Source organism: Hyaena hyaena, unplaced genomic scaffold (assembly GCF_003009895.1).
Source record: "Hyaena hyaena isolate Hyena2069 unplaced genomic scaffold, ASM300989v1 scaffold_86, whole genome shotgun sequence".
In the NCBI taxonomy this organism is placed as follows: domain Eukaryota; kingdom Metazoa; phylum Chordata; class Mammalia; order Carnivora; family Hyaenidae; genus Hyaena; species Hyaena hyaena.
In genome coordinates, this window is record NW_024080721.1 from 3001756 (window position 1) to 3028148 (window position 26393).

Genomic DNA, 26393 nt, shown 5'->3' on the forward strand with positions numbered 1-26393 from the left:
TAGACAGAGACACAAAGATTCAGTGAAATGGGAATTGAAATTATAATCACCTTCCCCATAATATAGTAGTTGACTGGGCATTTTCTCTGGTACTTCTTCACCAGTCATTTGAGGAGCTTCAGGATCACAGGACCCTGAAGGGAAAGAAGGAAAGGAGGGGAGCCAAGATGTTCAAAGCACAGGTGAGCTGCCCTTTGGGAAAAAGGACATCTGCTTCAAGGACCCCATCTGAGATCCAACTGATCCCTGCTCTGCCTCTGTTTCCATCTCCATCACCTGACTCTCCTGCTCTCTGCTTCATTTACTTTCTTCCCATGGATCTGCTCCAAACATTTCTGCCTCTGCATTAGGAGAATATTTGTGCATCTTTGATTTCATGAGCTATGCTCCCCCAACTTCACCTATCTTTTTACTTTTCCATCTTTTTTTTTCCTCAATGGTGATCTTGATCTTTTCTTTTCTGCTTATTCCTCCTAACTCTGTTTTTCTAGGTCTCTTTAATTCCTATAGCAGGATCCATTCCTTCTGTCACTCTCTCTTGATTTCTTCTCCTCCCTGCTGGCATTCTTTATTTGTGAAGTGGAAGTCTCTCTGCATTAGGCCCTATTCTGGTCCTCTTCGGAGCCACAAGCCTCCCTTTGGACTCATGTGTGACCATATTGACCCCTGCTAGCCTCAAACAGCCACTATCTGTAATGAGATGTTCAAGGCACAGGTCTCTGCTCTTCCTCTTATCTGACCTTTGGGGGGAAGAACCAGTATCCTTTATATGTGTTTGCATGTCTTATCTCTAAGGAGCAATAGCCACAGTTTCCTTAGCTAAGCCCTAAATTTTTATGATGAAATCTCACTTGCCCAAATACTTTGAAAAGAAAAAAGTGCAATATAATCCAAAACCTGATGACAAATATGTGACAAAAACTGTAATTTGGGCTGGGGAGCTCTTGATCTTTCCTTCTGACAAGTAGATCTCAGAACCACATTTTTTGAGGCCTACCCAAGCTTATGACAATATAACAATATTAAGCACTCGATACAAACTTAGCTTTAATTCTTTATAGAAACTAAGGAGTGGGTAGGGGTTAAATCACAATATTGAGTCTTTTGTATAAGTAGATATAAAGAGTGTGAAGGAAAAAAGATGCTGTCTTTCCCAGTATTTATCTATTATAACATTAAGATGGAGTGTATCTATTCTAACAATAAAAGCCATGCTATTCAGCTCTAAATGCAGCCACCTGATACCCTAGAGCCCAGAGCTGGCCATCCCTTTCTTACCTGGCCCACATGCTGGTGAGGAGCTCAAGACTTCCTGAGGCTCTTCTTCATCACTGATGTCCCAGCAGGCATAGCCATGCTCTGCAGAAAGGAATTAAACACACCAGCCATTTCAGTACACAACCAGGGGAGATCATGGTAAGAAAACTCCTAATGAAGACATGGGACATTCAGGTATCTGCTAGGAGGAACTGTCCCCGTCCCAAACCATCTGGTCCACCTCTGGGCTCACCTGGCCTGCAGATTAACTTCACCTTGTCACTATCATCAGTCTGAGGACCACCCACCATCTTCCTCCTTTTGTTCACACCTAATTCTAGCTTCCATCTTCCCCTCTCCCATTGCTCCTACTCATTACTTCTGTCTCTGCCCTTGTCTCCCACTACCAGTGTCTCCACGTGCTTCTCTTTGTTTGGATGTATTTCTGTCTCTTCTGCTTCTATCTCTTCTTTCTTGTGTCCCTGATACTCATTAGTGTCTTTATGTCACTCATTCTCTTCTTGCTCCCTTCTTTGCTGGCCCTCAGGAGAGGCATCCCTGACATAGTACAATAGAACCCAATCAGGGGATGGGGTATGGAGCAGACCAGGCCAAGGCAACACCACCAAACGCCGGGGAAAGTGGCTTAAAGTCCTGGGTGGCTTAGTCGGTTAAGCGTCCGACTTTCGCTTAGGTCATGATCTAGCGGTTCGTGGGTTCGAGCCCCGCGTCGGGCTCTGTGCTGACTGCAAGCTCGGAGCCTGGAGCCTGTTTCAGTCTGTGACTCCCTCTCTCTCTGACCCTCCCCTGCTCACGCTATCTCTCTCTCTCTCTTAGAAATAAATAAAAAATAAAAACAAAACAAAACAAAACAAAAAAAAGTCCCACATATAAAAGAAAGATCAGAATATCACAACCACTAAAAATATGTACACTATCATTAGAGATGTGGCAGAAGAAGTAGGGTGGCACCCTGCAGTGAATAGGAGACACAGAAAACCACAGGGACGACAACTGATTTAATCCTAAGGCGACAAAGCTCACTGTGTTTATATGGGAAAATAATATGATCTGACTGACATCTTGCAAATCACAATCATGCTAAAGTGGAGAAAATGGATGGGAGCAAGAGGAAATGGGACATTCATGCTTTCTTTAATGAGGGAGCAAATCCTGGAGAAGGAGTTTCTAGTTTCACAGAAGAAGCTGTTGGTTTCAATTTGGGAAGTGTCAGTTCCTGAAAGTCATCCAGATGGAGGGGATCCTGTGATAAATGCCTTCAGATACATAGATGGATGACCTTGGGAGACAGGTGTGCCTAGCAGGCATGCATTTGAGACTCATTCTGTTACCTGAGAGTAGCTGAAACTGCCAGGGAAAGGAATATTTCTCTGCCAGTGTGTCCCAGGAACCACTCTCTTCCTGGGGAGATTAAATCTGAAGGCTCACGACTGAGACCCTGTTTGCTGGAAGATGCTCCTGTCTAGACTCGAACTTCAGTGTTACAAGAGCTTAGCTTCTTCCCTCCCTATACAGCAATTTTCACTCCGTATTGATTTTTAAATTATTTTGGTATAACTCTCTACATAGTTCCCTTTGTGCTTCCCTCTGCATTATTACTATTTTGGTATTTATTTGCCAGATAATTGTATAATCTCTCTAATTTTCACCTCTGTATCTCACCTCTTAGTGAGCTTATACACTTTCCATGTTGTCTCTCACTTTCTCCTTTACTATCTCTGTTTCTCTGAGGCTTATCTTCCTGGATGCTTGTAAAATTTCTATTACTTCATCTATTTTCCTCAGTCTCACAGATGCTTCCTCCTAAACTAACAAAAGTTCTTCCCTTTTCACATGGACCACAACACCATACGGCTTTCTCTTATCAGATCTATCCTAACAGTCTCCCAACAGACCTTCTACAATGGAAACCTAGCCAACATTCACAAAACTTATTTCCATGTTCCTGGTACTTCCAGAAGTAGGCTGAAAATGATTTCATTGCCTCAGCTGCCAGAGCCTGCTGGTATTTGGATTTTCATGGGCATTTAATAAAATCACCCAGGTCCTTCTGTCCTGGTGCTGTAGCCTACTTTGCTTTGCTATACCCTTTGCTATATCCTGTCTTCCTATGTTCGCTAGGCAGAAATACCCTGTTCACTCAGGAGCTCTGCTCATCATTATCCTTAGACTCTCTCAGTTTTGAAAAAAGCAAAACAGAAAATGGACACAGGGCCATCTGTATATATGTGAATATGTAGAAGCAAATGGGAGAATGGGAGAAGGACAATATTTTTTTCTGTGCTGATTAGAAAATAAAGATTTGTTGAGGTGGTTGGGGATTTAAATCAGAATTACTTTCTCCCTCTTCTACAGGTAGACTGGGCATCTCTTTGGTTCTCCTTCATTAGTCATTTGCAAAGCTCTGGAATCACAGGTCACTGTAGAGAAACAAGGACATGATGGACCATGGAGGGCAATGCGAGCAAACCTCAGCATGTCCGTGACCACCAGGAGGGGAAAGCAAGCTGCCTGCTCCATGCCACCCCTGGGAGTCTGTCTTGTTCTGCTTTCTGCCATCTTGTTACACTTCCTCTGTCCACGTCCGGGGGTCCCACCTGCATTTATGTTTCCTAGTGGTCTATCTCTTCCATTGTCTGGGCTTCTCCCCCATCTGTTGTTTTTCACTCTTGCTTTTGTTTTTCAGTAATAATGCATTCCTTTTCTCCTATTATCCTTCCAAGCTTTCTTACTCTAGATATCTTCAAGCCCAAGTGGTTGAGTCCGTTCCTACACTTTGTCTCAGCGATCTCCTTTCTCTCCCCACCAATGTTAGTTTTTCCTTAATGAAGGTCTTATGTTGGATCCAGTTTCACTCCTTTGGGGTGATCTGTTGGGGCTCCTGGGGTTTCCTTTTCTAGTTCTGACCACAGAACCCCACCCTGACTGCCAGGTGGCTTCCCTGTCACTGTCAACCTCAGTGACACATCCAGTGCTGCCCACTCTGCCTTTTCTGCTTTGCCCTTGCAAAAATAACCAGTGTGCCTTTCTGTGCTTTGTTCCCCGTCCACAACACAGAGATTACAACAGTTTCCCTGCCTGTGTCTTAGGGTTTTGCAAAGGTCAAAGGAAGTCTGGCACAGCCCAGTAATGTGACAGAAACTGTCAGAAACCTTGCACACCTTGTCTCCCACACTTCGTTTTCTCTCTCATTTTTCACCCTTCCCACGTGTGTCTGCCTCTTCCTTTTCTACCTACTGTATCACACTCCTGGGATCTCTTGGCATTCCTCTTTGTCTTGATTCGTTTCTTTCCCCGACTCTGATCCCACCTCCTTTTTTCTCCTCATGACTTCCTGATGCTATGCTTTATGTCTCTTCCCCATCTCTTATCCTGTTGCTTTCTAAGGATCAGAAAAGACATCTATGAGACAATATCTAATTTCCACATGATTTCATCAAATTGGTGACCAAGAAAACTGTCCAGAAAGGTTTCGGTGTCCGATCATAGGGCCAAGCACGTGCCAAAGCTCAGATGAGCAAGAGTTATCAGATAATTAAAATCACTGAAAAAATATTATGCAAATTTTTGAAGTAATTGCAGGACAGGAGGAGTCATGGGAAAGAAAATGGATTTAATCTTTCTGATAACAAGAGGTTATTGGCTTAATGTAGGAAAGTAGGATAAATCAATCTGCATTTTCAGAGTCCTCTGGATCACCTGGAGAGATTGGGTGTGATGGGAATATGACTGGGGCAAAGATGTGAGACTAAAAGCTGTTGCTCTGTCTCCAGAACGAAGATAGATCTGACTGGAGCATTTGTCTTGGGTGTGGAGAGGAATGGATGGGCAAGAGACAAGTTCGAGGTACAGCTGACTAACCTGGATGACTGATAGGCTGTGTGAGTTGAGGGAGGGGGATCAGTCACTGATGACCCTTAAGTTTCTGTCTGAAGAATGGAACAATGGTGTTCTGTACTGAGATAGGGAACACTGGGAAAGAAGTAGATCTGGTGTCAGGAAACATGGCACATGAAATTGTGGGTGTTTTGTATTGAGTTTCTTGTAAAACTTCCAAATGGAGGTGTCTTTCAGACATCATGAGATGAGCCTGGGCCAGACATAAGTGTTTGGGGATCATAAGTTATAGATGGGAGGAGACGAAGATGCCTAGGGGGAGGTTCACTGCCTCTGAGAATATTACCGGTGCCATATTGATAACTGGGGACATCATAACCTGAAAACTCATTGCTAACATGTTCCAACCCTAGTGCCAGACTTGTTTCCAACCAGTGACTCTTCTCTTAATTCCTACAATGTCCCAAACTGTCTTCTATATCCCTGTAAACAGTGTTCACCTCTGCTGAATTTTCACTCATCTCCTTTAGCTTTTTCTCAGTATATAATTTCTATGCTTCTCCCCACCTTTCTGTTTCTTAGTGTTCCCTCTCATCTCTGCATCTCATTCTCTACCTGTTTAAGAGCTTATCTCCTTCATTCCATGATGCTTCTATCTGTTCTCTCTAGTTCTTAACTCCATTTCTAATTTTCAACCTAAGAATTAAAACTGAAAACTTAAATTTCAGACTTTCTGCATGTTTTGTCCATGTCTATATTTCTTCTCCCACATTACCAATGTTCTGCACTGTGGCCATTGACAAACAAGCAGAGATCCTTGACTTTTCCAGGTCCACTTCAAAACTCTTTCACATGAGTTCTTTGTATTGCAATTACACTCATTATACTCATGTTCCTGGCACAACCTCAGAGAAAATAGGTTGAAAATGATCTCCCCTCCTGATAACACATTCCTGCTTGGTTATATTTAGACTCCATGTCTATTTAGGTAGGATTGTCAATCACTCTGGTCTGTCTTCATTTCATGACTCCATCTATATTTTTCATTCTCTGTCTTTGTCTATGTTCTACACCCAGGGAAACACCAACCAATCTGAGATCATCCTTCACTGCTTGTATCTCTCAAAGGAAGCAACCAGAAGCTGGCCATAGTCTGTCTATGTGCATAAGTGAGTATGGATGGATTGATGAATGGGTGGATGGATGAATAGGGAAGGGTATGAAAGAATAGGTATTCCCCTATATTAACAGGAAAATAAAGCTTTGATTAGATAATAAGTCATCTAAATCCTAATTACCTTCTTCATCATAAGGTAGTAATCTGGGCATTTCTTCTGATTCTTCTCCTTCATCCCTTTGTAAAGCCACAAGTTCACAGGACGCTGAAGAGAGAAACAGGAACATGATAGACAGTTGGTCTGGACTCTATTTGATGTGGCCAATACTCAGAGAGCATTGGAGCTCTGATGCTCAGAGTGCAGGAGAATGGCTCCTCATGAAGAAAAGTATGTTTGTACCAACAAAACTTGCTCTGCCTTTTTTTTACTACCTTTTTAAGCTCCTTCCCCTTCTCTCTCCTTCCCTCTTCTCCCTTTAACCCTGTCCCCACATGTTGCTGCACTGCATCTGTACCATGAAGCTATGGATCTTTTTGAATATCATTTGCTCTCCCTGACTTCTGCCAACTGTTTGCATTTCTGTCCTTTTGTTCCTTGATGATGTTCTATATCTCTTGGCTCCATTATCTATTTATTTATTCTCTTAATTCACCTTCTCTGTCTCTGCTATACATAGTTTTCATTAATTCTCTGCAATCCCTAGGAAATAAGTTTAAGATTATCTCTCCCCTCCCACACCCCAACCTGGAAGTATTTAGATTCCATGCACATTTAGATAGAATTGGGGCCACTTAAACAACTTGATTAGTGCCCCCAGTCTGCATTTTTATTATTCTATCCATAGTATTGTTATATTATATCATTATTCTATTTATATTTATCTATATCCATATCTATCCCTTTTGCTTCCCATACACCTGAGACAAACAACCCGAGACTGAGTAAAAGTGTGTATTTGTGTTTGGGAGAAGGAAAGGAAGTGTCCCTTGCATACAGGCTGGCAAACAAATTTAATGAAATAATTTGTCATTTAAATCATAATTACCTCCCCCATCACCTGGTAGCAGTTTGGATATCTCTTCAAAATGGCCACCATTTGTCCACTGGAGAGTGCCATACTCACAGGAAACTGAGGGAAACACAGAAATGACCAACCAGATATGGTGATGAGGGAACAGACCTCAGCATGCTGAATTCTGGTGTTCAACGCTCAGGTGAACTTCTCCTTCAGGAAAAAAAAACTTCACCTAAGACCCACCAGAGTCATGCTCTGTCTCTTATTCTTCTGTTATCCTTCACACGCATCCTTTCTCCTCATTATTCAGTCACCACACACTATTGTTTCTATATCATGAAGGATTGGCCATCTCCATGAATCCCTAGGTTTCTTGGTTGTTTTCTTCTTCATGGCTCTTTATTGCTCTCTGTCAGTTTCCTTACTTGTGGCCCAGTTTTTCTTTTTAGATATCTTGCATCCCACATGGTAAGTCCCAATCCTACCAGCTCCTTCTCCTTTTCCCTGCTCCTATTACTGAAATATATTTGTTGGATGAGGATCTTCTTATGCTGGGCCCTGATCCACTCGCCTCGGTACCTGAACATTTCCTGGGTTCTCTGGTGTGAACTCTGCACTGGTGATGCTGGCCACCCTGACCCTCTGCCAGCCCCACACGACCATCACCATGGTCCCTCCTCTTGTGTAACAAATTTGATCTGGTAAAAGACCCTCACATGCTGCAGTGCTTCTATTTCTTTATAAAATAGGAAGAAGCAACATTCTGTCTAAATGCATAAGTTTGTAGAGATGAAATGACATGTTGTTTACCAAATTTCTTTGAAAAATCATAATTTTTTCCAAACTTAGGCACAAAATACTAACCTTATCAATAAACAGAATAAAATACAGTTTTTATTCTCTAGAGAAGGTAAACGTTCAGTTATTAGAAATTCAAGCCTTTACTATGAATAGGTATGAAAGACATTGCCCTTTCTTCAGCATATTTCTCCTAGAATGTGTACTCGGGAATATTTATGTGACTCATGGGATTCTAGGACACACTGGATCTTTTGACTGTGGTGTGTGCTCAGAGTAAAACACATCAGGAAACACCAGCTGAAAACCCAGCTACCTGACACCCTGCAGCTCAGCACTGGCAGACCCCAGCCCCATCCCCACTTCCTTACTGGGCCCATGTCTTGATGGGGAGCTCAAGCTTTCCTGAGGCTCTTTTTCATCACTGGTCTCCCAACAGGCCTTGTTCTACTCAGCAGAAGGGAATGAAATCTCACAGACATCTCAATTTATGACCGAAGAGAATTCACAGCAAGAAAATAACAAAACCAAATAAGCCTGAAAAACTGGAATGCCCCATTCTACAAAACAACGGCCAGACCAGAGGTTGCGTTCTCTTCAGTAGCTTTCACTGGAGGGAAAGAATAATTCACCCATCATGGGAAAATCTTCCTTTTTTATGCATCATTCTTTTTCTACTTCTTCCCTTTACCATTTGATTCTGTCAATCTTACCAATCTCTATCTTTGTTCTCCTGCCGTCTCTTGGAGCTTCTCTTTCCTCAGTGTGTTCCTCTCTTGTTCTCTGTTCTGATGACTTTTTCCCTTATTTTTTCTGAAAATTCTATTCCTCTTCTACCCTTTGTCTCTTGATTGTTCCTCTCAGTTGTCTAGCTTTCTCTAAAGAAAGGCCTCCCCAGGGTGGTATATTTTAATGTTTTTTTTTATTTTTTTTATTTTTGAGACAGAGAGAGACAGAGCATGAGAGGGAGAGGGGCAGAGAGACAGGAAGATACAGAATCTGAAGCAGGCTCCAGGCTCTGAGCCGTCAGCACAGAGGCCGACATGGGGCTCGAACCCACGAACGTGAGATCATGACCTGAGCTGAAGTCAGAGGTTCAATCAACTGAGCCACCCAGGCGCCCCAGGATGATATATTTTAAATAGGATTTACCCAGAATGGAGAAGAGTACACAGAGGACAGTGAAACATAACGATAGTCTTAAATAAGGCACATGAAAAGGCTCAGATATGAAAGAGATATATAACATTTAAAATTATTGGGGGAGAAAGTTTATTCTGTCTTGAAGTAATAATGTAGGAGGCAGATGATGATGAGGATGGAGAAACAGGCAGGTGGCTGGCTCACTGTAGGTGACCTTGGGCTCCACTGAAAGAAACATTTATTTAATCCTTGTGTATTAAGAAGTAGGAAATACTTCTTATTATTCCTAAGTAGGATAATAATACAATTTAATTTTTATTTTCAAATGTCCCATTTAGTTGAAGTGCAAATAATGGGCATAAGTTTGGAGATAGGAGGTAAATAGAAGTCTGCCTCTGAGAACAACAATAGTGGCAGAGACATGGATTAGAGACTCCACCCTGGGGATGTGACAGATGGGCAGGTGGGAGATATTCTGAAGGTGACCACGTTGGAGCAGTAACATGTATGTCATTGAGGGCAAGAGGAGTCTGGGACAAACTACTAGGTTTCCAACTTGAAAAAACATAGATCAGTAGTGATTTATCGTGAGAGAAAGAAGGCTGAGGAGTTGGCTCTAGCTTAAACAATGAAGAATGAACAATGCTTTCAGTTCTGGATGTGCCAAGTTTAAGGTTCTCAAAAGAATTCCAGTGTAGGGATCTATTAGGCCCCTGGTCTTCAGGTCCATGGATAAATTAGCTCTGAAAATAAGCTGGGGTAGAGGTTTGGTCTTGAGAATCACTGGAATATTCAGGGAGAGGCCTACTGCAGTGTGACTTTTTGTAAGTGCCACTTTGATAATTAGGGACAATTTCTTCTGGAAACTCGCAGGTAATGTTGTCTGTCTTTGTGTCCAAAGGTGTTTCTATCCAGTGCTCTGGCCTCAAACCTGCAGCGTCCCAACCTATTCCTGTTCCCCCTTATCCTCTGTTTAGCTTTCACCTAGTTTCCATCTACTCTCTTTCTCTCTGTAAGTGTCTTTGCATCTCCCTGGCTTTCCTCACTTTCTAGTACTTACCTTCCTCTCCATGTCTTTGCATCTCCCTGGGTTTCCTCACTTTCTAGTAATTACCTTCCTTTCCATCTTTCTATCTTCTTATGTTTTTCTCTCACTTTTTACCTCTGATCCTTGAGCCATACTTCAGTTTCTCTCTTTTCTACTACATCTTTACTTTCTCTCTGTTGGTCACTGTTTCTCCCATTTTACCTTGACCTTCAGTCTCTCTGTGAACTGGCATCCTCCAGGCTCCCCACTCTTGCTGTCTCAACCACTCCACTCTAGGACTTTTTTTTTTTTTAATTTTTAATATTTTATTTATTTCTGAGAGAGAGAGAGAGAGAAAGAGAAAGAGACAGTGTGAGCAGGGTAGGGTCAGAGAGAGAGGGAGACACAGAATCTGAAACAGGCTCCAGGCTCTGAGCTAGCTATCAGCACAGAGACCAACACAGGGCTCAAACCCACTAACCATGAGATCATGACCTGAGGCAAAGTTGGATGTCCAACCGACTGAGTCACCCAAGTGCTCCCACCCTGGGGCTTTGACTACAGTATGGGGTCCTCCCCACATGTCCAGCCCGTGTGGACTGAACATAGAATGCTACCTCCAAATTCCTCTCAGTTGGTCTCTTGAAGTTAACTGAAAACTATCCCTCTCCACCCCCCCCAGACACCCAGAGTTTATGTTTCTTCTGGAAAATTGGATCTGTTTATGTAGTTTGTCTTTTATTACTCTTAACTACCTTTTCCACTTTCTCTTTCTATAGTCTCCATCACTGAATACTCTCTCTACTGGGGAGCTCAGATTTCTCTGCCCATAGTCTCGGTCACATTTGTGGGCAGGTGAGGGCAGGTAGAATCAGGGACTAGAAGAGCCCTGGGGTAGGAGACAAAATGCAGCCTTTGCTTCTGTGAAGAAAAGAAAACAAAGATTTAATACCAAATTGTTAAGTTGAGTAATAGTTACCTTGTCCCTCATATGACAGTAAGTTGAGTCTCTCTTCTAGCACACTGACATTATTCATTAGGAGAGATGAGTGTTCACAGGACTCTGAAGAAGGGGACAAGAAAATGGCAGAATTCAGACAGTGACCAGAGAAGAGACCTCTATGTGCTCAAGCTGAACTCTGATAGTCTAGCACCAAGGATCCCACCTGGGGCTCAACAAAACCTTGCTTGCCTCTTTTTCATGCAGATGCACCTAACTTAAGTGTAAAAGAGCTGTGTAACCAACACCTTAGACAACATCTAGAACATTTCCACCATGCCAGAGAGTTCCCTTATGCTGATTTCAAGTCAGTTTCTGCCCACTGGTTCTGATTTTTATCAACCATGGTTCTGATTTTTATCACCAGTAAGAAGTACCTCCTTTCTGGAACTGTACTTATCTGTCCTGATGTTCACATAAAGAGGGTTACACAATATGTATGCTTGTGACTGGCTTCTTTGGCCAATGTACATTGGACTGTAAACAACATGGGTCTGAACTCCGTGGGTCCACTTACATGTATTTTCTTTCTTATGAATCTTTAAATAACATTTTTTCTCTAGCTTACTTTATTATAAGAATACAGTATGGAATGCATATAACATAAAAAATGTGTTAATTGACCATTTACTTATAATCTATAAGTTAGATTTAACTTTATAAGGGACTGACAGATAGTCTTCCAAAGTGATCATATCACCTTAGATTCCTACCAAGAATATACATATGGAGTTTTACTTTTTCTATTCTCTCACTGACGTGCTGTCAGTCTTTTTCATTTTAGCAATTTTAAGGAGTAAATAGTAACTTCTTGTGGGTTCAAATTTGCATTTCCCTGTTGATTAATGACATCGAACACTTTGTTTATGTACTTACTGGCAATTTTCTATTGTTTGTAGTGAAGTTATTGGGTCAAATATTCTGTCCATTTTTTGAATTAGTAGGTGTCTTTCTATTATTTGTTCATAGGAGTTCTTCAATTATTCTGGGTACAATCTTTTGTCAGGTACATGTATTGCAAATACTTTCTCCTTCTCTCTGAGTTGCCTTTGCCTTTTCTTAATGGTGCCATTAGAAAAGCACAAGCTTTTAATTTTGATGAAGTCCAGTTTACCAAGTTTTTCTTTTGTAATCTATGCTTTTTGTGTTCTATATAATTGATTCTTGACTACCCAAGCTTGCAAAGGTACTTTCCTGTGTTTTCCTCTAGAAGCTTTATAGTTTTAGCCTTAACTTGTAAATTTGTGATCCAAGTTGAATTATTTTTTATGGCTGGTGTGGAGTAGGAGTGGAGGCTTCTTTTTTCCATGGAAAATCTCTGGATTTTCTCTTTTAGCTCTCTCTGCCTATGCTATTCCAGCATCCTACCCTCCCCGTCTCTCTGCGGTCTTTTCTTTCTTTGCTTTTCCACAGGAAACAGACATCCTTTCTCGGTAAATAAATGTCTTCTTGCCTCAGGCTCTGGCCTATGTCTCTGCCCCACTCATGGCGCCTTGGAGCCTTCTTTCTAAACTATGAACACATGACACCACCTGTACCCCTCCCTGTATGTGCCACAGTTCACAGTTGTTCAGAGTCAGACATTTGGGCAAATATTGGACTGTCAGCCAACCTTACCTGTTTGTTCAGATTCTTGGGCACATTTATTTTTCATTTCCTCAGTTCTTATGGCGTCATCTGGATCATGAAATGAATCCCCTTCCATTATATTCATCTGTTGTCCATCACTGAGCTGCTCTGGGATTCCAGCTGCAAGCAAGGTGTTGCCAAGATGACATCAGGAATGTTGAAGAATTTGTTTCCCTCCTCTCCATAATAAACCTTTTTCACTCTTTCCTAGTAGTTATCACTGACCCTTCTACCATCCCATTTTCATTCCTACTACCCTTAGTAGATGAATCTCTGGACTTATTTTTGATGTGCTTTGTACTTTTTAGGCTTTTAGCAATTTTACTTCATTCAAAAGAATAACTATTATGTGGGGAAATAGGTTCTACTGACATAAACAGGTTAGAAAAAAACTTAGGGCAGAAAGCTGCTGCCATAGGGCAAACACACCTGAGGTTAGCTAGCGAGATATTGTAATGGGATCATGAGTACTTTTCATCTGACTATTGTACTTTGATCACAAACTCCACTTGCCCTTCAGACCCTTTGCTTCTTTCACACACAAGTTAATGATTACTGATTGTTTTCTCCATGTTCACGTGTGTAAGATCTTGTTTTCTTCATGTTAACCACGTGGGTAATAACTTGTGAGCTCAATAAATACGTAGACAAAAACCCCTGCTCAGGGGTCTTGTCTCCTTCCAGACATTAGCCTACCTTGTATTCAATTCTGCATCTGGTCTCTTGATGGACAAGAGAGAACTCCAGACTCATAGTCTGCAACAACTGTGATTATTAAAATAGATCCAAATTTTATATAAATGCATTCATACATTGAAAAAATATATATTCATTTATAAATCCAAATGAAAAGATATCTATTAATGGCATTCTATGAGTCTGGTTATAGTCTGTGGTTTTTCTTATATTGGTCATTTGCTAGGGGAAAAAATCAACATTTAACAAATAAATAAATTTATTGTAGACATTTGACTAGGGGATAGAGATCTTTTCTTGGCCTTAAACACTATTTCACTCACTGCTACTCTAGTCTGAGAAATAACTTTCTCTTCAGTCGGAGGAGAAGTCTTCAAGTTTGGAGCACTGTTAAATGTCTTGTTGTTGGAGTCATAAACACATTATAATAAAAGTAGTAAGCATATAACAACTGTTTTGTGCCACAAATTATTATAAGTGCTTCGTGTCAATTAAATCATTAAATTCTCCAACAGCCTTATTTTATAAGAGATTTATAGACATACAGCTTTATAGCTTCAATTTATACATTGGAACACAGAAATTAAGGAACTTGCACAAATAAACAAGAGGTAGAGCCAGATGTGAAGCCCGTCAGCGAGGCCTCAGCATGTTAGCCCTTCGCTGGCATGTAGGGGAGGGTTTGAGTCCTAGACCAGTCAGGTGACCTTGCACAAATCACTAACTATCCTCAAGCCTCAGTTTCTTCTGGAAAAAGGGAATAACAAAACCTTTATGAAAGGGTTGTTATGAGTACTTGTAAAGGGAAAACTGAGTTGTAGTAACTTAGCAAGAAATCATAATTTTCAGTGTTAATGGTATACATGTTATAATTTAATGGTTAATTATTAGTAAGAATATGAACAAAAGGATGATGAAAAGCTGGACACTGTGGCTACTCGTCACCCCATATGGCCAGTGGTTCAATTGGTTAAGTGCCTGACTTTGGTTCAGGTCATGATCTCATGGTTTGTGAGTTCAAGCTCTGCATCAGTCTCTCTTTTGTCAGTGCAGAGCCTACTTCGGATCCTTTGTTGTCTTCTCTCTCTGCTTCCTGCACCTCCTCCCACCCCCATTATCTCATTCTCTCTCTCTCAAAAATAAACAAGTATTTTTAAAAAATTTTAATTACATAGTTCATATGTGAGCGCTATGTTGCCTTACAGGAAGGGCTGACCTTATGCATAGCGTTCTGAGGAAAGACTGTATCACTACTGTTGTCACTGTTAAAGTGATTAATGCCATTAATTCCCTTTTTCCTTTTATACTATTTTCCATTTTCCTCTTTTTTCTACATTGTACCGCTCCTTCCATGTTCTTTTCTGCACATTATTATGACCCTCTCTCTCCCTCTTTTCTTTTATTAGCAGACACATTTACAGCAGTTCCTTCTTGCCTTTCTCTTTGGACCTGTTACCTGGTGGCAAACCTTACTGCTTCCCACTGTCAGCTCCTCCCCTTAATTCTGCCTCATGGTCACAGTAAGATCTGCTCTTGTGGGTTCCTGTTCCATCTTCTGAGAGGTCATATCTGCCTGGCAACATTTTTGGATTCCACACCTGGTGGGTTACTTAGGATCCCATATGACCATCAGTGCTCTGACTCCTCCTGTGGCCCTCCCCACAGGGCAGTAGCCACCCAGAATCTTGGTCCCCTGATCTCTGCTCGCCTTTCCCCTCAGCAGATGAGAGAACAAGTCTCTATTGAGTCACAAGTACCTAGCTCATCATGTACTTGGAAGTGAATTATTTCCTTTGTCTCTTCTTCATCAATGGCTTTTAATGGAAGTTGTCATAAATCACTGGGAAGAGGAGGGAAAGGCAGTTAGAGCCCTCTGGTGGTGACCAGGTGCCTCCTCTCACAACTACACACCTGGCACAGCCCTGACTCTGGCAGTTCAGTGGGGAGCCTTCCAGCCCTCAGGGAACCCTGGGCTTCAGTAGGTCTCACAGGACCAGAGACCGATGCTACTCCTGGAATCCTACATCTGCTCTACATCGGGATGGGTCTCACAGGGCTTAAGAAAGGACGAACAGTGGAAGAGTTGTAAATAGTTCAGACTGATCAGAGTCCAATGAAAGCTCATTTAAAATAAACAATATAAATGGAATGTGTTTTGTAAATTCTATGTGCAGCTAGGAAGAGAGAAGAAGCAGAGACATTTCAGCAGGAGAAAAATGTTTCTAGAGAAATAGACCCATATATACAAAAAAAAGAGAGAAAGCTCCAACATCTTTTAAGGATGGAGGTTTTAAAGGAAAGAAACAGCAAAGCAAAAGAATGAGAGAAAAAATAAAGAGAGTGAGAGAAAGAAGAGAGAGAGAGAGAGAAAGAGAAAAACAGAAAGAAAGAAAGAAAGAAAGAAAGAAAGGAAGGAAGGAAGGAAGGAAGGAAGGAAGGAAGGAAGGAAGGAAGGAAGGAAGGAAGAAAGAAAGAANAAGGAAGGAAGGAAGGAAGGAAGAAAGAAAGAAAGAAAGAAAGAAAGAAAGAAAGAAAGAAAGAAAGAAAGAAAGAAAGAAAGAAAGAAAGAGAAAGAAAAGAAAAGAGAAAGAAAGGAGGAAAGAGTAAGGGAAGGGAAGGGAAGAAGGGAGGGAGGAAAGGGATCTTACATGAGGGAAGTAAGATGAGCTGCTTACAAAGAAACACAACAGTGAAGAGGAACTAGCATTTTCCTGGGGTGCAATAGGTGGGGAGAGATCCAGTTAACAACAACGACAGTCTGTAAGGCACAAACAAGAAATGAGTATTGTTTGAAAGGCACAACAGAAAGTAAATATCACAGCTATACCAGTTACCCAGGAAGTGATAACACAAAATGTAGGAAACCAGCTCAGGGCATCCCTGCTTTGCAACTGCATTTTAAAGCAACTCAGCAAAGATAGATGGAAAAGCAAGACTCACAAAACATGAGAAAAAAAATCCAAGAAATAGAGAAAGATGCTGGACAAAAAAGACAGATGACCAGAGCACACCTCCTGAAAGAAACACCCACTGCGGGGTCAGGGGAGTAGTGTGGGGGTGAAGATAGAAGGTTCGCTTCTGCCGTCCCCAGGACATGTTGACTTCTTGTACAGGGAAATTTCCTAGGTCACTGACTGGTACATCTGCCATATTCTTCTCTGGAGGAGGACATAGGGGGCAAACGCTGCGTGAGTCAGAGGTTTTGGGAACACAGAGGGGGTGGCCCAGGCCCAGGTGTTTCTCTTCATATTGCACAGCTCTCCTCCCATTTTCTTGGCTTTGGGCCACTGATCTGCAGCTCCCTTGAACACCAGGGTCTAGGAGGCACCAGCAGCGACCTCCCTGGACGCAAGTGGACAGTGTTGCAATAAGCTTCAGCACTGGGAGCCCCAGAAGCTAACATATATGATGTGGGTGCTGGAGCCCAGGGAAGGGGATCCCCACAGTCCATGGAGAGGATTTGAGCCCCTGAGATGTGGGTAGTAACAGTAACTGTTGTTCCTTCATACCCATGACCTGGGGTCATCCTGGTTACAAATATAATGTTAACTTGAAATTTATGACCAGGTATTTGACTTCCTTGATTCCTTTATATGACTCGGGTATTATCACTTGATAAAATATTATCACTTTTATTTTCATCAAGATATGTTTTTTACAAATCAGCACATCCCATTCGTTATATTGACTTCTTTTACTTTTTCTCTGCTTAAAAAGCCTTCATTACCTCTTTATTTCCCAAATAATAGACTTCAAATTTCTTGACACTGGGTGTCGGACCCTCATAAATCCCCAACCAACTTCCTTTCTCAGAGTTAGCGTCCAAACATTCCCTCCCAGGCTGTATTTTCAGCCATACTATTCTGCCAGCCCACTGGTTTTTTCATGTTTGGTGGCTTTCACAAGCTGCCTCTCCCCAAGGCTTGGGTATTTCCTGGGCTTCTCTTGTGACATTTCCACTGTTTGTCTGGAGAAGTCAGTTGGTATGCAACTGCACCAAATGACAATTTTTCTAAGACAAAGAAAATCTTTTAACCTTTGAACATTTCTACAAGTAACAGAGACGCTTCTTCCTTTCTTACAAAAGCATATAATTCATACCCCCACCCCCACCCCGCAAAGTAGAGATTCAAATCCTATGTTTCTCAGCAAATTCAGGTCCTGGCTGAGCAATCATTTGTGGGATTACTTGGCTAACATCTGTTACCCCCACTAATTGTAAGTTTCATGAGGACACAGGTCATGTGTATTTTCTTCACCACTGTATTCTCTCTGTGTCTGCCATGTAGCAGTTGCTCAATAAAAGCAATCAGCAGGGGTATGACTTGAATGGCTCTTTTTGATTGAGTATATGTTGCCAAGGGTACTATAAGAGACTAATTGTTGGGGAAAATATTTATCTGAAGAGTGAGGAAGGCCAGGGTAGAGATGCCTGTCCAATCATCTGGTAGAATCAGGTAGGCATCTATCCTACATACAAAGAAAAGCCCTGGGAGGGGACAACATCAGGGTTGGGTTGTTGGAAGATGCCTGAGTTCTTGACTGTCAAGAGTCTGGTTGCATTGGCTGATGGTCAGATTGCCAACTGGTTCCATTCTCATTTTGTTTCTCAGGCACCTGGGAGTTGTTAGGACAGTTCAACTCCAGTTAGTACAGGTCTCACCATGTGGGGGTCTGGGTAACATTTATAGTTGCCTGTGTTCTCAAAGTAGCTGTATAAAGAGGGGGTCCTGTGGGCAAGCAGAGCCAGCAGGCTCTGGCCAGGCTGGGATTGGTATCATTGAAGAGGTAATGAGTAGTGCTCAACATCTGGTCCAGATTGGGATCTAAAGCAAGTGGTCTGCCTGATCCAAGTGCAGGCAGAGGCCAATATGGTGGGTCAGAGGTGACCCAGCAGGCATGGGGAACATCAGGGCAGGATGGATCAGGCAGCCCCCAATAGTGTCTCATGTTTAATTTTCCCGTCCAGTAAGTTCTCCTGTTCCTGTTACAGGGAGTAATCCTCCTGACATCATAACATCTGCCTGGCATGTGGGGGTAAACGGTGGCCCAGGGGTGTGGTGGTAGTATTATCTCATCCTTTAGGCCCAGAGGAGCCAGGGAAGGGAAGCAGGATAACACTCAGAACAGTGTGAGCCTGTAACATAAGGCTGTCCCTCACAGAGGCAAAAGACAGCAGAAGATGCTTTGACACATCCCTCCAGTCAGGAAGGAAAGTTCCAAGAGGGGAGGTGGTAAGTGGAGCAAGTACACAGTCAGTAAGAAGAGAAAATCCTTTTTGAGCATGTTAGGAACAGGAATATGCACATCGGGGATAGGAGACAAGGCTGATTCAACATCGGTGGGGATGATTCCATCTCCGGGGTAGGAAACAGTTATAAAGGCAGAGAACAAACGTACAGAGAAGGACGTCGGCCACAACTCAGATCATATACGCCTAAGGAGAATAAGGTATCCTGACACTAGTAAGTAGAGGAAGGCTAACAAGAGTTTGTGACTGAGGTGCCAATCTGTGGGAGTAACTTGGGTAAGCCCTACAGCAAAGAGTATAAAAACCAGTATGGAAAGAAAAATAGGTAGGGAATCACAATGAAATTGGAGAGAGAATGATTTGTTGTAGTTCATTTAAGTCTCTTGGCGATTTCCTCAAGCTTCTGGTTACAGAGAGTTCTCAGGTGTTGGCTGTGGGCTGCTTATCATCCGCGGTCTTCTTAAGAGTGATCTATAGAGGATTATTCTGGTTGGCAATTACTTTCCATTCCAAGTCATTGACAGGTGACAGATGGGCTGCCTTTAGTTGAGAATGGTGGATCCAAGCAGTTAGTCCTGCAACCTTGAGGGCTGTAGGCATGGTTAGCACAACTAAATAGAGTCCATTCCAGGCAGGTTTGAGTGGTTTCCTTTTCCAATCTTTTATCCAAACCTGATCCCCAGGTTTTTATTTCCCAATTTTTTATTTCTCTTCCTCCTGCAGTCAAAAGTCCTCTCTCCTTGTATAGAGCCCGAAGTACATGTAGAGTGGCGAAGGCATAGAGTAAGTCCGTGTATATGTGAGGGTGTACAGTTATTCCTAGGGAAATGGGTAACCCTGTCTGTCACCCATCTATGTATCTAAAATATAGTTTTCCCTAATCCTTGTAATTGTTTTTGTATTTCTAAATTCCCTAGCTCTGTCAGGTCCTCCTTGAATTTGACGAGTGAAGGGGGCCTTCCATATAGGATCTCGAATGGGGTGAATTCTATTTTTGTCCAGGGTATACAACATACTCGAAGAGCTAGGGGGTAGTATATCTGACCAGAGCAAGTTAGTTTCCTGACATAGTTTTGTGATGGCTGATTTAGGGTCTGGTTCATACGGCCCACTTTCCCTGAACTCTGGGGCTGGTAGGATGTGCGTAAGTTCCATTGAATACCTAGGGTTTTGGCTACTTGTTGCACCACCTTGGCCATGAAAGCCGGGCCATTGTCTAAGCCTATGCTTAATGGCATTCCATACCTGGGGACAACATCCCTTAGCAGAGCCTTGGTTACTTGTCTTGCCTCTTCAGCATGTGACATAGACCTCAGCCCAACCTGAAAATGTGCAGATGAATACCAGAAGAAATTTGTATCCTCCACTGGGTCTTATTTCAGTACAATCTACCTCCATATCTTTGAAGGGTACCTGACCACAGTTTTGGGTTCCCATGGGCCCAGTAGGGGCTTGTTTGCCATTATTTTGAGTGCTGAAGAGGCAGTGTTGAGACGTGGAGGCACAGAAAGATAAGAGCCAAACAATTACATAGTAGTAAGGTTTCAAGGATGGTTTTTCCTAGGTGCGTGAGCTCATGCTGTTGGAGAGCTATTTGGTGGGCTGGCTGCTCTAGTATATAGATTCTTTGATCTGGAATTAACCACCATCCTTCTTTTGTCTCACTTCCTTTTTCCTGTTGTGCTCATTTTGTTTCTTGGATTGTGTACCTTGGGGAAGTTGGCAGTTCTGGGACTAGCATAATTTTTGACATGTTTGTTTCCCTGCTGTTTGTTTAGCTGAGGCATCTGCCTGTCAGTTACCTTCTGACACTGAGTCCTTTCCTCTTTGGTGTCCCTTGCAGTGGATGACTGCTACTTCCCTCGGTTCCCAGATTGCCCTTAATAGTTTTAGGATTTCTTTCCAATTTTTTTTTATTTCTCTTCTTCCTGTGGTCAAAAGTCCTCTCTCCTTGTATAGAGCCCCATGTACATGTAGAGTGGTGAAGGCATAGAGTGAGTCAGTGTCCGTGTTGGTCGTAATAACTGAATGGGGAACCTTAATGTTTAGGTTTTGCCCCAATGTGGGTTTGTCTGCTTCTTTGATTAAAAGTGTGGTGGCTGCCAGGGCTCTCAAACAGGGTGGCCATCTTCCATAGCTGAGTCAGTCTGTTTTGAAAGGTATGCCACTGGTCTCTTCCAAGATTCAAATTCCTGGGTTAGAACCCTCAGAGCCACCCCATTGTTTTCATGCATGAACAGGTTGAAATCTTGTGATACATCTGGATGTCCCAAGGCCGGTGCCTTTGTGAGTTTCATGTCTATGGTTGCAAACACCTTTTCTTGATTAGGGCCCCAGAAAAGGGGTGCCCTTTCTTCCTCCTTTAGTGCCTCATATAGAGGCCAACTCTGAGAACCCTGGGATCCATATCTGACAGAATTTGCCAGACCAGGTGTTCTCTTCTGCCCAAACTGAAGGGAGTTCAGCCTCTACCTTGGTGGCCATGATTGGCTCATTGGGAGGAGAAGTATATAACCTCCATTTTTCTTCCTGTGGTATCATCGGGGACAAAATCATGGGTTGGGCCTTTTCATTTAGGCGCAACTGTGTCTGTCCATCTGAAGTGAAGGCTATTTCTGTGCCCAACTTGGCTAGGAGGTCTCTGCCTAACAGTGAGACTGGGCAGTGGAGTAGATACAGGAATTCATGAACTACTTGGTGACCCCCCCCCCCCACCAGCTGCATTGTCAGGGATCACAAAATGGCCTCCAGGTTTGCATCCCAGTGGCTCCTGTGATAGTGACTTCTTGACCTGACAGAGGTGCTACCTTGTGTGTCACCACAGAGTGTTCGGCCCCAGTGTCAACCATGAAGTCTATTTTCTGGCCCCCACCTTCATTTTCAATATTGGCTCATGGGGGCCCAGTTGGATAGAGCCTGGTCCTTCCTAATCAGTGTCCACTCCTGCCAGTTGGATCAGGTCAGCCTTGGGTGGTTCCGGTTGGTAATGGCTGGGAGTTTTTGGTTTTCTCTTTCGGCAATTGGGGCATTCATTTTTCCAGTGTCCAAATTCTTTGCAGTAGGCACATCGATCCCATCCCAGTGGAACCCTTCCTTCTTGTTTTTAAATCCCTCATGGTTTCCATAAGGCCCCTTCCAGAGAAGGTGGTCATCCCAAGGCCATGGCCAGGAGAGCTGCCTTTTGTTTCATTATTCAGTCTGCCTCCTTTCTGGAAGCTCGATTCTGATTTACAAAAACTTTGTTGGCGATTTCCATCAGTTCAGTGGCATTCTTTCCAGTGAATCCTTCCTGGTTTTGGAGCTTCTGTCTAATATCACTGGGCCCGTCCCATGAAGGCAGCATTGACCATGCACTGGATTTCATGGGCTTCTGGGTCGAATGAAGTACAAATTCTGAAAGCTTCACATAATCTTTCATAGAAGTCAGATGACTGTCTCCTGGCTTTTGTAGGACCTCAGATACCTTTGCCATGTTGGTGGGCTTTTGGGCCATTGCTTTTACCCCTTGGAGGAAGGCAAATTGGTATCCTTCTAATCTGGCCCTTCTCACTTCTGTGCTGGGGTCCCAGCAGGGATCCTCTTTGGGCATGGCCTCCTGTGCCCAAGCTTCAATGTCTAGTTGTCATCTGGTGCCTGAGTTGAGAGCCATTTTTCTGGCTTCAGTGACGATTCATCATTGCTCTTTCATGTTGAAAAGGGTAAGCAGAAGCTGCTTACAGTTGACCTAGGCAGGGCGATGAATCTGGAATATGGACTCTAGGAGATCTCTCATCACTTGAAGCTTTTCAGAGCAGGGCAGCATGTGTGTTTCCGGTTGAGGAGGTCAGTAGTGGAGAACTGTTCATAGTAGAAAACTGATCCCCCCCTTGTAGGGTCCAATTGGGGCCTATTTTCTGGGGACCCCTAGTCTCCTGCAATGGCAACCTCATTGGGAGGTCTTGGACCTTGAGCTGCGGACCTAAGGTATCTTCCTACTGGTTCAGGTGTCCCTGCTGGGGTAGACCGGCCATTGGCAGAGGCAGCACTGACACGGGTGGACTGTCAAGCAGGTGAGGCTCCCTTCCCTTGACTGATGGGATGATGGGGGCATATGGTGGTGGAAATGGAAGGGCTTCTTCTGAATTTTTTTGGAGAATGGGTTTTTGTTTTTGGGTTTTTTCTTTGTTCGTGTGTGTGTGTGTGTGTGTGTGTGTGTGTGTGTGTTTGCTACAAGGTATTCTTTCCGGTCTGTGTCACTAAAACCTTACATTGTCCCTTACTATTAGCAGAGAACTGGACCCAAAGAGGCTTGACTTGGGCTATTTCCAACCATTGGTCAATGTATGGGAATTGATCCAGGTGGCCAGGGTCCCCAGTAATTACCTTATAAACAGCTCAGACTATGGGGACATCTAGGGTGCCCTCAGGGGGCCAGCCTACATGGAACATAGGCCATTCTAATTCACAGAGCATGACCAATAATTTCCCATGGGTCAATTTGACTCCATAGTCATTTGAAAATTCCTTTTTAAAATTCTTAAGCCTACATTCCAAAACAGTTGGTTTTGAGGCTTTTCCCCCCCATCCCAGTATCTTAGATGGATCCCTCCCAATGTACAGTGTCGCAGGACAAACATGAGGGAAGAGGTCGTTTCATCTGGCACTCCCCTCATGGAGATTAGATGCCTCTTGGGATTGGCAGGTCAGTATAAACCCCTGGAACAGATCAGGGCTCTGCAGACCTGATTTTGCCTTGAGCAGTATGAGGTCATCACAGAATCGCAGGATGGACCCATTCAGGCTCCGTAGCCAAAAACATGGAACACGGGCACTCACACACATTCAGACAGATTGCAGACTTCCACCCAGGACTTCCTTGTTCTGTTCTGTAACTGCCACCCGGGAGGTGATAAAGCTCCCCTTCTGCTTCAGGGGCAGGCCTGAACTCTGTCTGAAGTCCCCAGGGGCACTTACTGATCCATCATCCTGGGACAGGCCTTTTCTGTTCCCCCTGGAGTCCATTCTAATATAGTAGTGGCTGACTACTGTGGGGCCCACCAACGGTCGGGGTCCAGTGAAATCAACAGTGGTGCACCTTCCTTTCCGTGGCAGGGGCCTGCAATGAGTGGCATCTCTGCTGGCCTCCAATAACAGTGGCTCAAGGGGCCAGCACAGCTGTCTGCTTCCTGGCCAATACACCAAAAATGTTACAGCAAATACTCAGCACACCGGAAGAGACAAGCAACACGCACTCAGGGAACCAGAAAAGACTGTTTATTTCATACTCATGCTGCCCCAGCAGAGTCACCTCCAAAGACTGAGCCCCGAGCCCTGGCACTGGCCTTCTTTTATGCCTGGATAGCTTCCCGGTACTTGGAAACTTCTGGCTATACAGGTGGGTGGGATTGTAGGGACTCAAGGAAAAACAGGGGGACACTATCATTTGTGCTACATGGACAATTGGCTGATGTAAGAGGCATGCAAGATTCCAGAAGCCAAAAGCAAGCAAGCAGGGTATCCAGCCTCAGACATCTGTCTGGCCTCCTTTATCTGCTCTTGCCGGCTTTCCTTCTCACTTAGAGGGTGTTGGGGGATGAGATTAACATTTCAACTGGTGGAGTCTGAGTAAGCAGGTCCTCCATAATGTGGGTGGGCCTCATCTAATCAGCTGAAGGCCCGCATAGAACAAAAGGACTGACCTCTCCATGTAAGAAAAATTCACCAATAGACTGCTTTCAGAATGAGACTGCATCATCAACTGCTGGGGCTCCAGCTTGCCAGCCAACATGGCAGATTTTGGAATTGCTAGCATCTATATTCATGTGAGCTCATTCCTTATAATAAATCTCACTTACACACACACACACACACACACACACACACACACACACACATTTTATCTTTCCTGTTTCTCTGGAAAACTCTAATACAGATTGTTTTTTAAAAAAGTTTACACACACACACAAAAAAATAAAAGCCAACTAAGATAATATCACAGAACATACCACTGAACAGCAGGTTTTTTTTAAAAAAACAAGATATGCCTGTATTTGCCTTTTTTCCATGTATCATTTATTTAAATGTGTCCATATTGATATTTTTAAGTCAAACTACTGCATTTTAATTGCTGTGTAGTAATATTTTACATAAATAGATACAATATTTATTTAATAATCCTTTGCTGGTAAATGTCTAGGTCTATTCCAATGGTTTGCTATTATAAATAGTATTTTGGTAAGCATCCTTGTTTATAGCTCCTTTTGTGTGTTTAACAAGAATTTCTTAACATTTTTACCTAGAAGTGAATTTCCCAGTAATGAGTTATACTACCTTCCAACTTCTAAGTGGCTAACTTCTTTTTCAAAATGATTTATCAGTTTACAATCCTGTCAGAATTTCACAAGAGTTTTATCCTCTGTGCCTTTGTGAACTGTAAGTACTGTCATACTTCAAAATTTCAGCCAATACAGGTATAAGGCCAACTTAATTTTGTTTTTGTCTATATTAGGAAGTATTTTTTGCAGTTAAAAGAATACACGCAGTACATATGATCTGACATCTAGGCAGAAAAGTTCTCTTGGACTCTGCCCCAGGGTTCTTTCCCTTTATCCTATTCTGTCTGGTGTGTTTCTTGAGATTCCACCATATATTATATAAATAAAATCACTGACTTAGATGAAACCATGCAAGTAATACTATTCTGCTACACAATGTTATGTAAGCAGAATACTAATTGAATATTCTCTGCCTCGAAAAAGTCTTCTCTTTTTCAAGAACAGCTTGGTTATCATCTCTGAAAATTCTCCTGCCTAACGTATTCTGTTGTCTGCCTCTATTAGACAGACCAAGATCATTCTTGGTTATTCCAGATTGTTCACTGACCCCAACGTGTGGTATTATAAATATGGAAGATAAGGTCTAATTTTGAAAAAGCATGTTCAATTTTCCCCTTTCGTAATGAACCTTCACAAAGTTAAGCACAGGTTCTGGATGCAGATTACTTGGTAACAAATCCTAGTTTGCTACTTGCTCTAACTTTAGCCAACTTTCTGAGATTCAGTTGCCTGAACAGAAATAGTAATAGTATCTATTTACAGGATTTGGGGAAGCTTGAATAAGATGTGTTGTGTTGAGTGTGTAAAGCAATGGAACAGCAAGTCTCCTTAGCTAATAACAACGGGAAGAAAACTCAAGAAAGACGTAAGAGAAGTAGTCTTCCCCATCCCACAGAGGCAGGAATGAATGACATTCCACATAATAAAATTAGCTCAAAGACACCCACCCCTATGGTACAGCTTCAATTAACAATAGTCACAGGAATATGTGTTTTTCTCCTGTTGAATATAGAGACTTGTGTGTATATTCAAAACAAGGACTCCTATCGTTCTGTTTCTAAACTTGCCTGTGTGAGTGTTACCAGTACAGAGAGACCTGTAAGACCCCTGAATTTCAAACATTATGGCGATGCTTAGGAAAAGTAATTTTTTTAGTGTTTTACTTTATTTATTTATTTTTGAGAGACACAGAGACAGATCGAGAGAGGGAGGGGCAGAGGGAGAGGAGACAGAGAGAATTCCAAGCAGGCTCCACACTGCCAGTGAGCACAGAGGCCCAAGGGGGGC

General features: G+C 42.8%; 1 protein-coding gene across 6 annotated transcripts in view; it reads right to left on the minus strand.

Annotated features, from left to right (window-relative positions):
• Nucleotides 1-26393, minus strand: part of LOC120233338 (nuclear body protein SP140-like) — a 70463-nt gene that overhangs the window by 33237 nt on the left and 10833 nt on the right. For 4 of the 6 annotated variants that reach the window (XM_039234514.1, XM_039234515.1, XM_039234510.1 and 1 more), the window contains exons 3-9: nucleotides 16553-16699; nucleotides 12834-12965; nucleotides 11196-11279; nucleotides 7279-7362; nucleotides 6414-6497; nucleotides 1279-1359; nucleotides 51-134 (exon numbers count right to left, since the gene is read on the minus strand). In XM_039234514.1, coding sequence (XP_039090445.1) covers nucleotides 51-134; nucleotides 1279-1359; nucleotides 6414-6497; nucleotides 7279-7362; nucleotides 11196-11279; nucleotides 12834-12965; nucleotides 16553-16691 — 688 coding nt within the window. In that variant the 5' untranslated portion in view covers nucleotides 16692-16699. Of the gene's footprint in view, nucleotides 1-50; nucleotides 135-1278; nucleotides 1360-6413; nucleotides 6498-7278; nucleotides 7363-10438; nucleotides 10518-11195; nucleotides 11280-12833; nucleotides 12966-16552; nucleotides 16700-26393 lie in introns of those variants that run through there. The other 2 variants (XM_039234516.1, XM_039234517.1) reach the window with 2 other exon arrangements.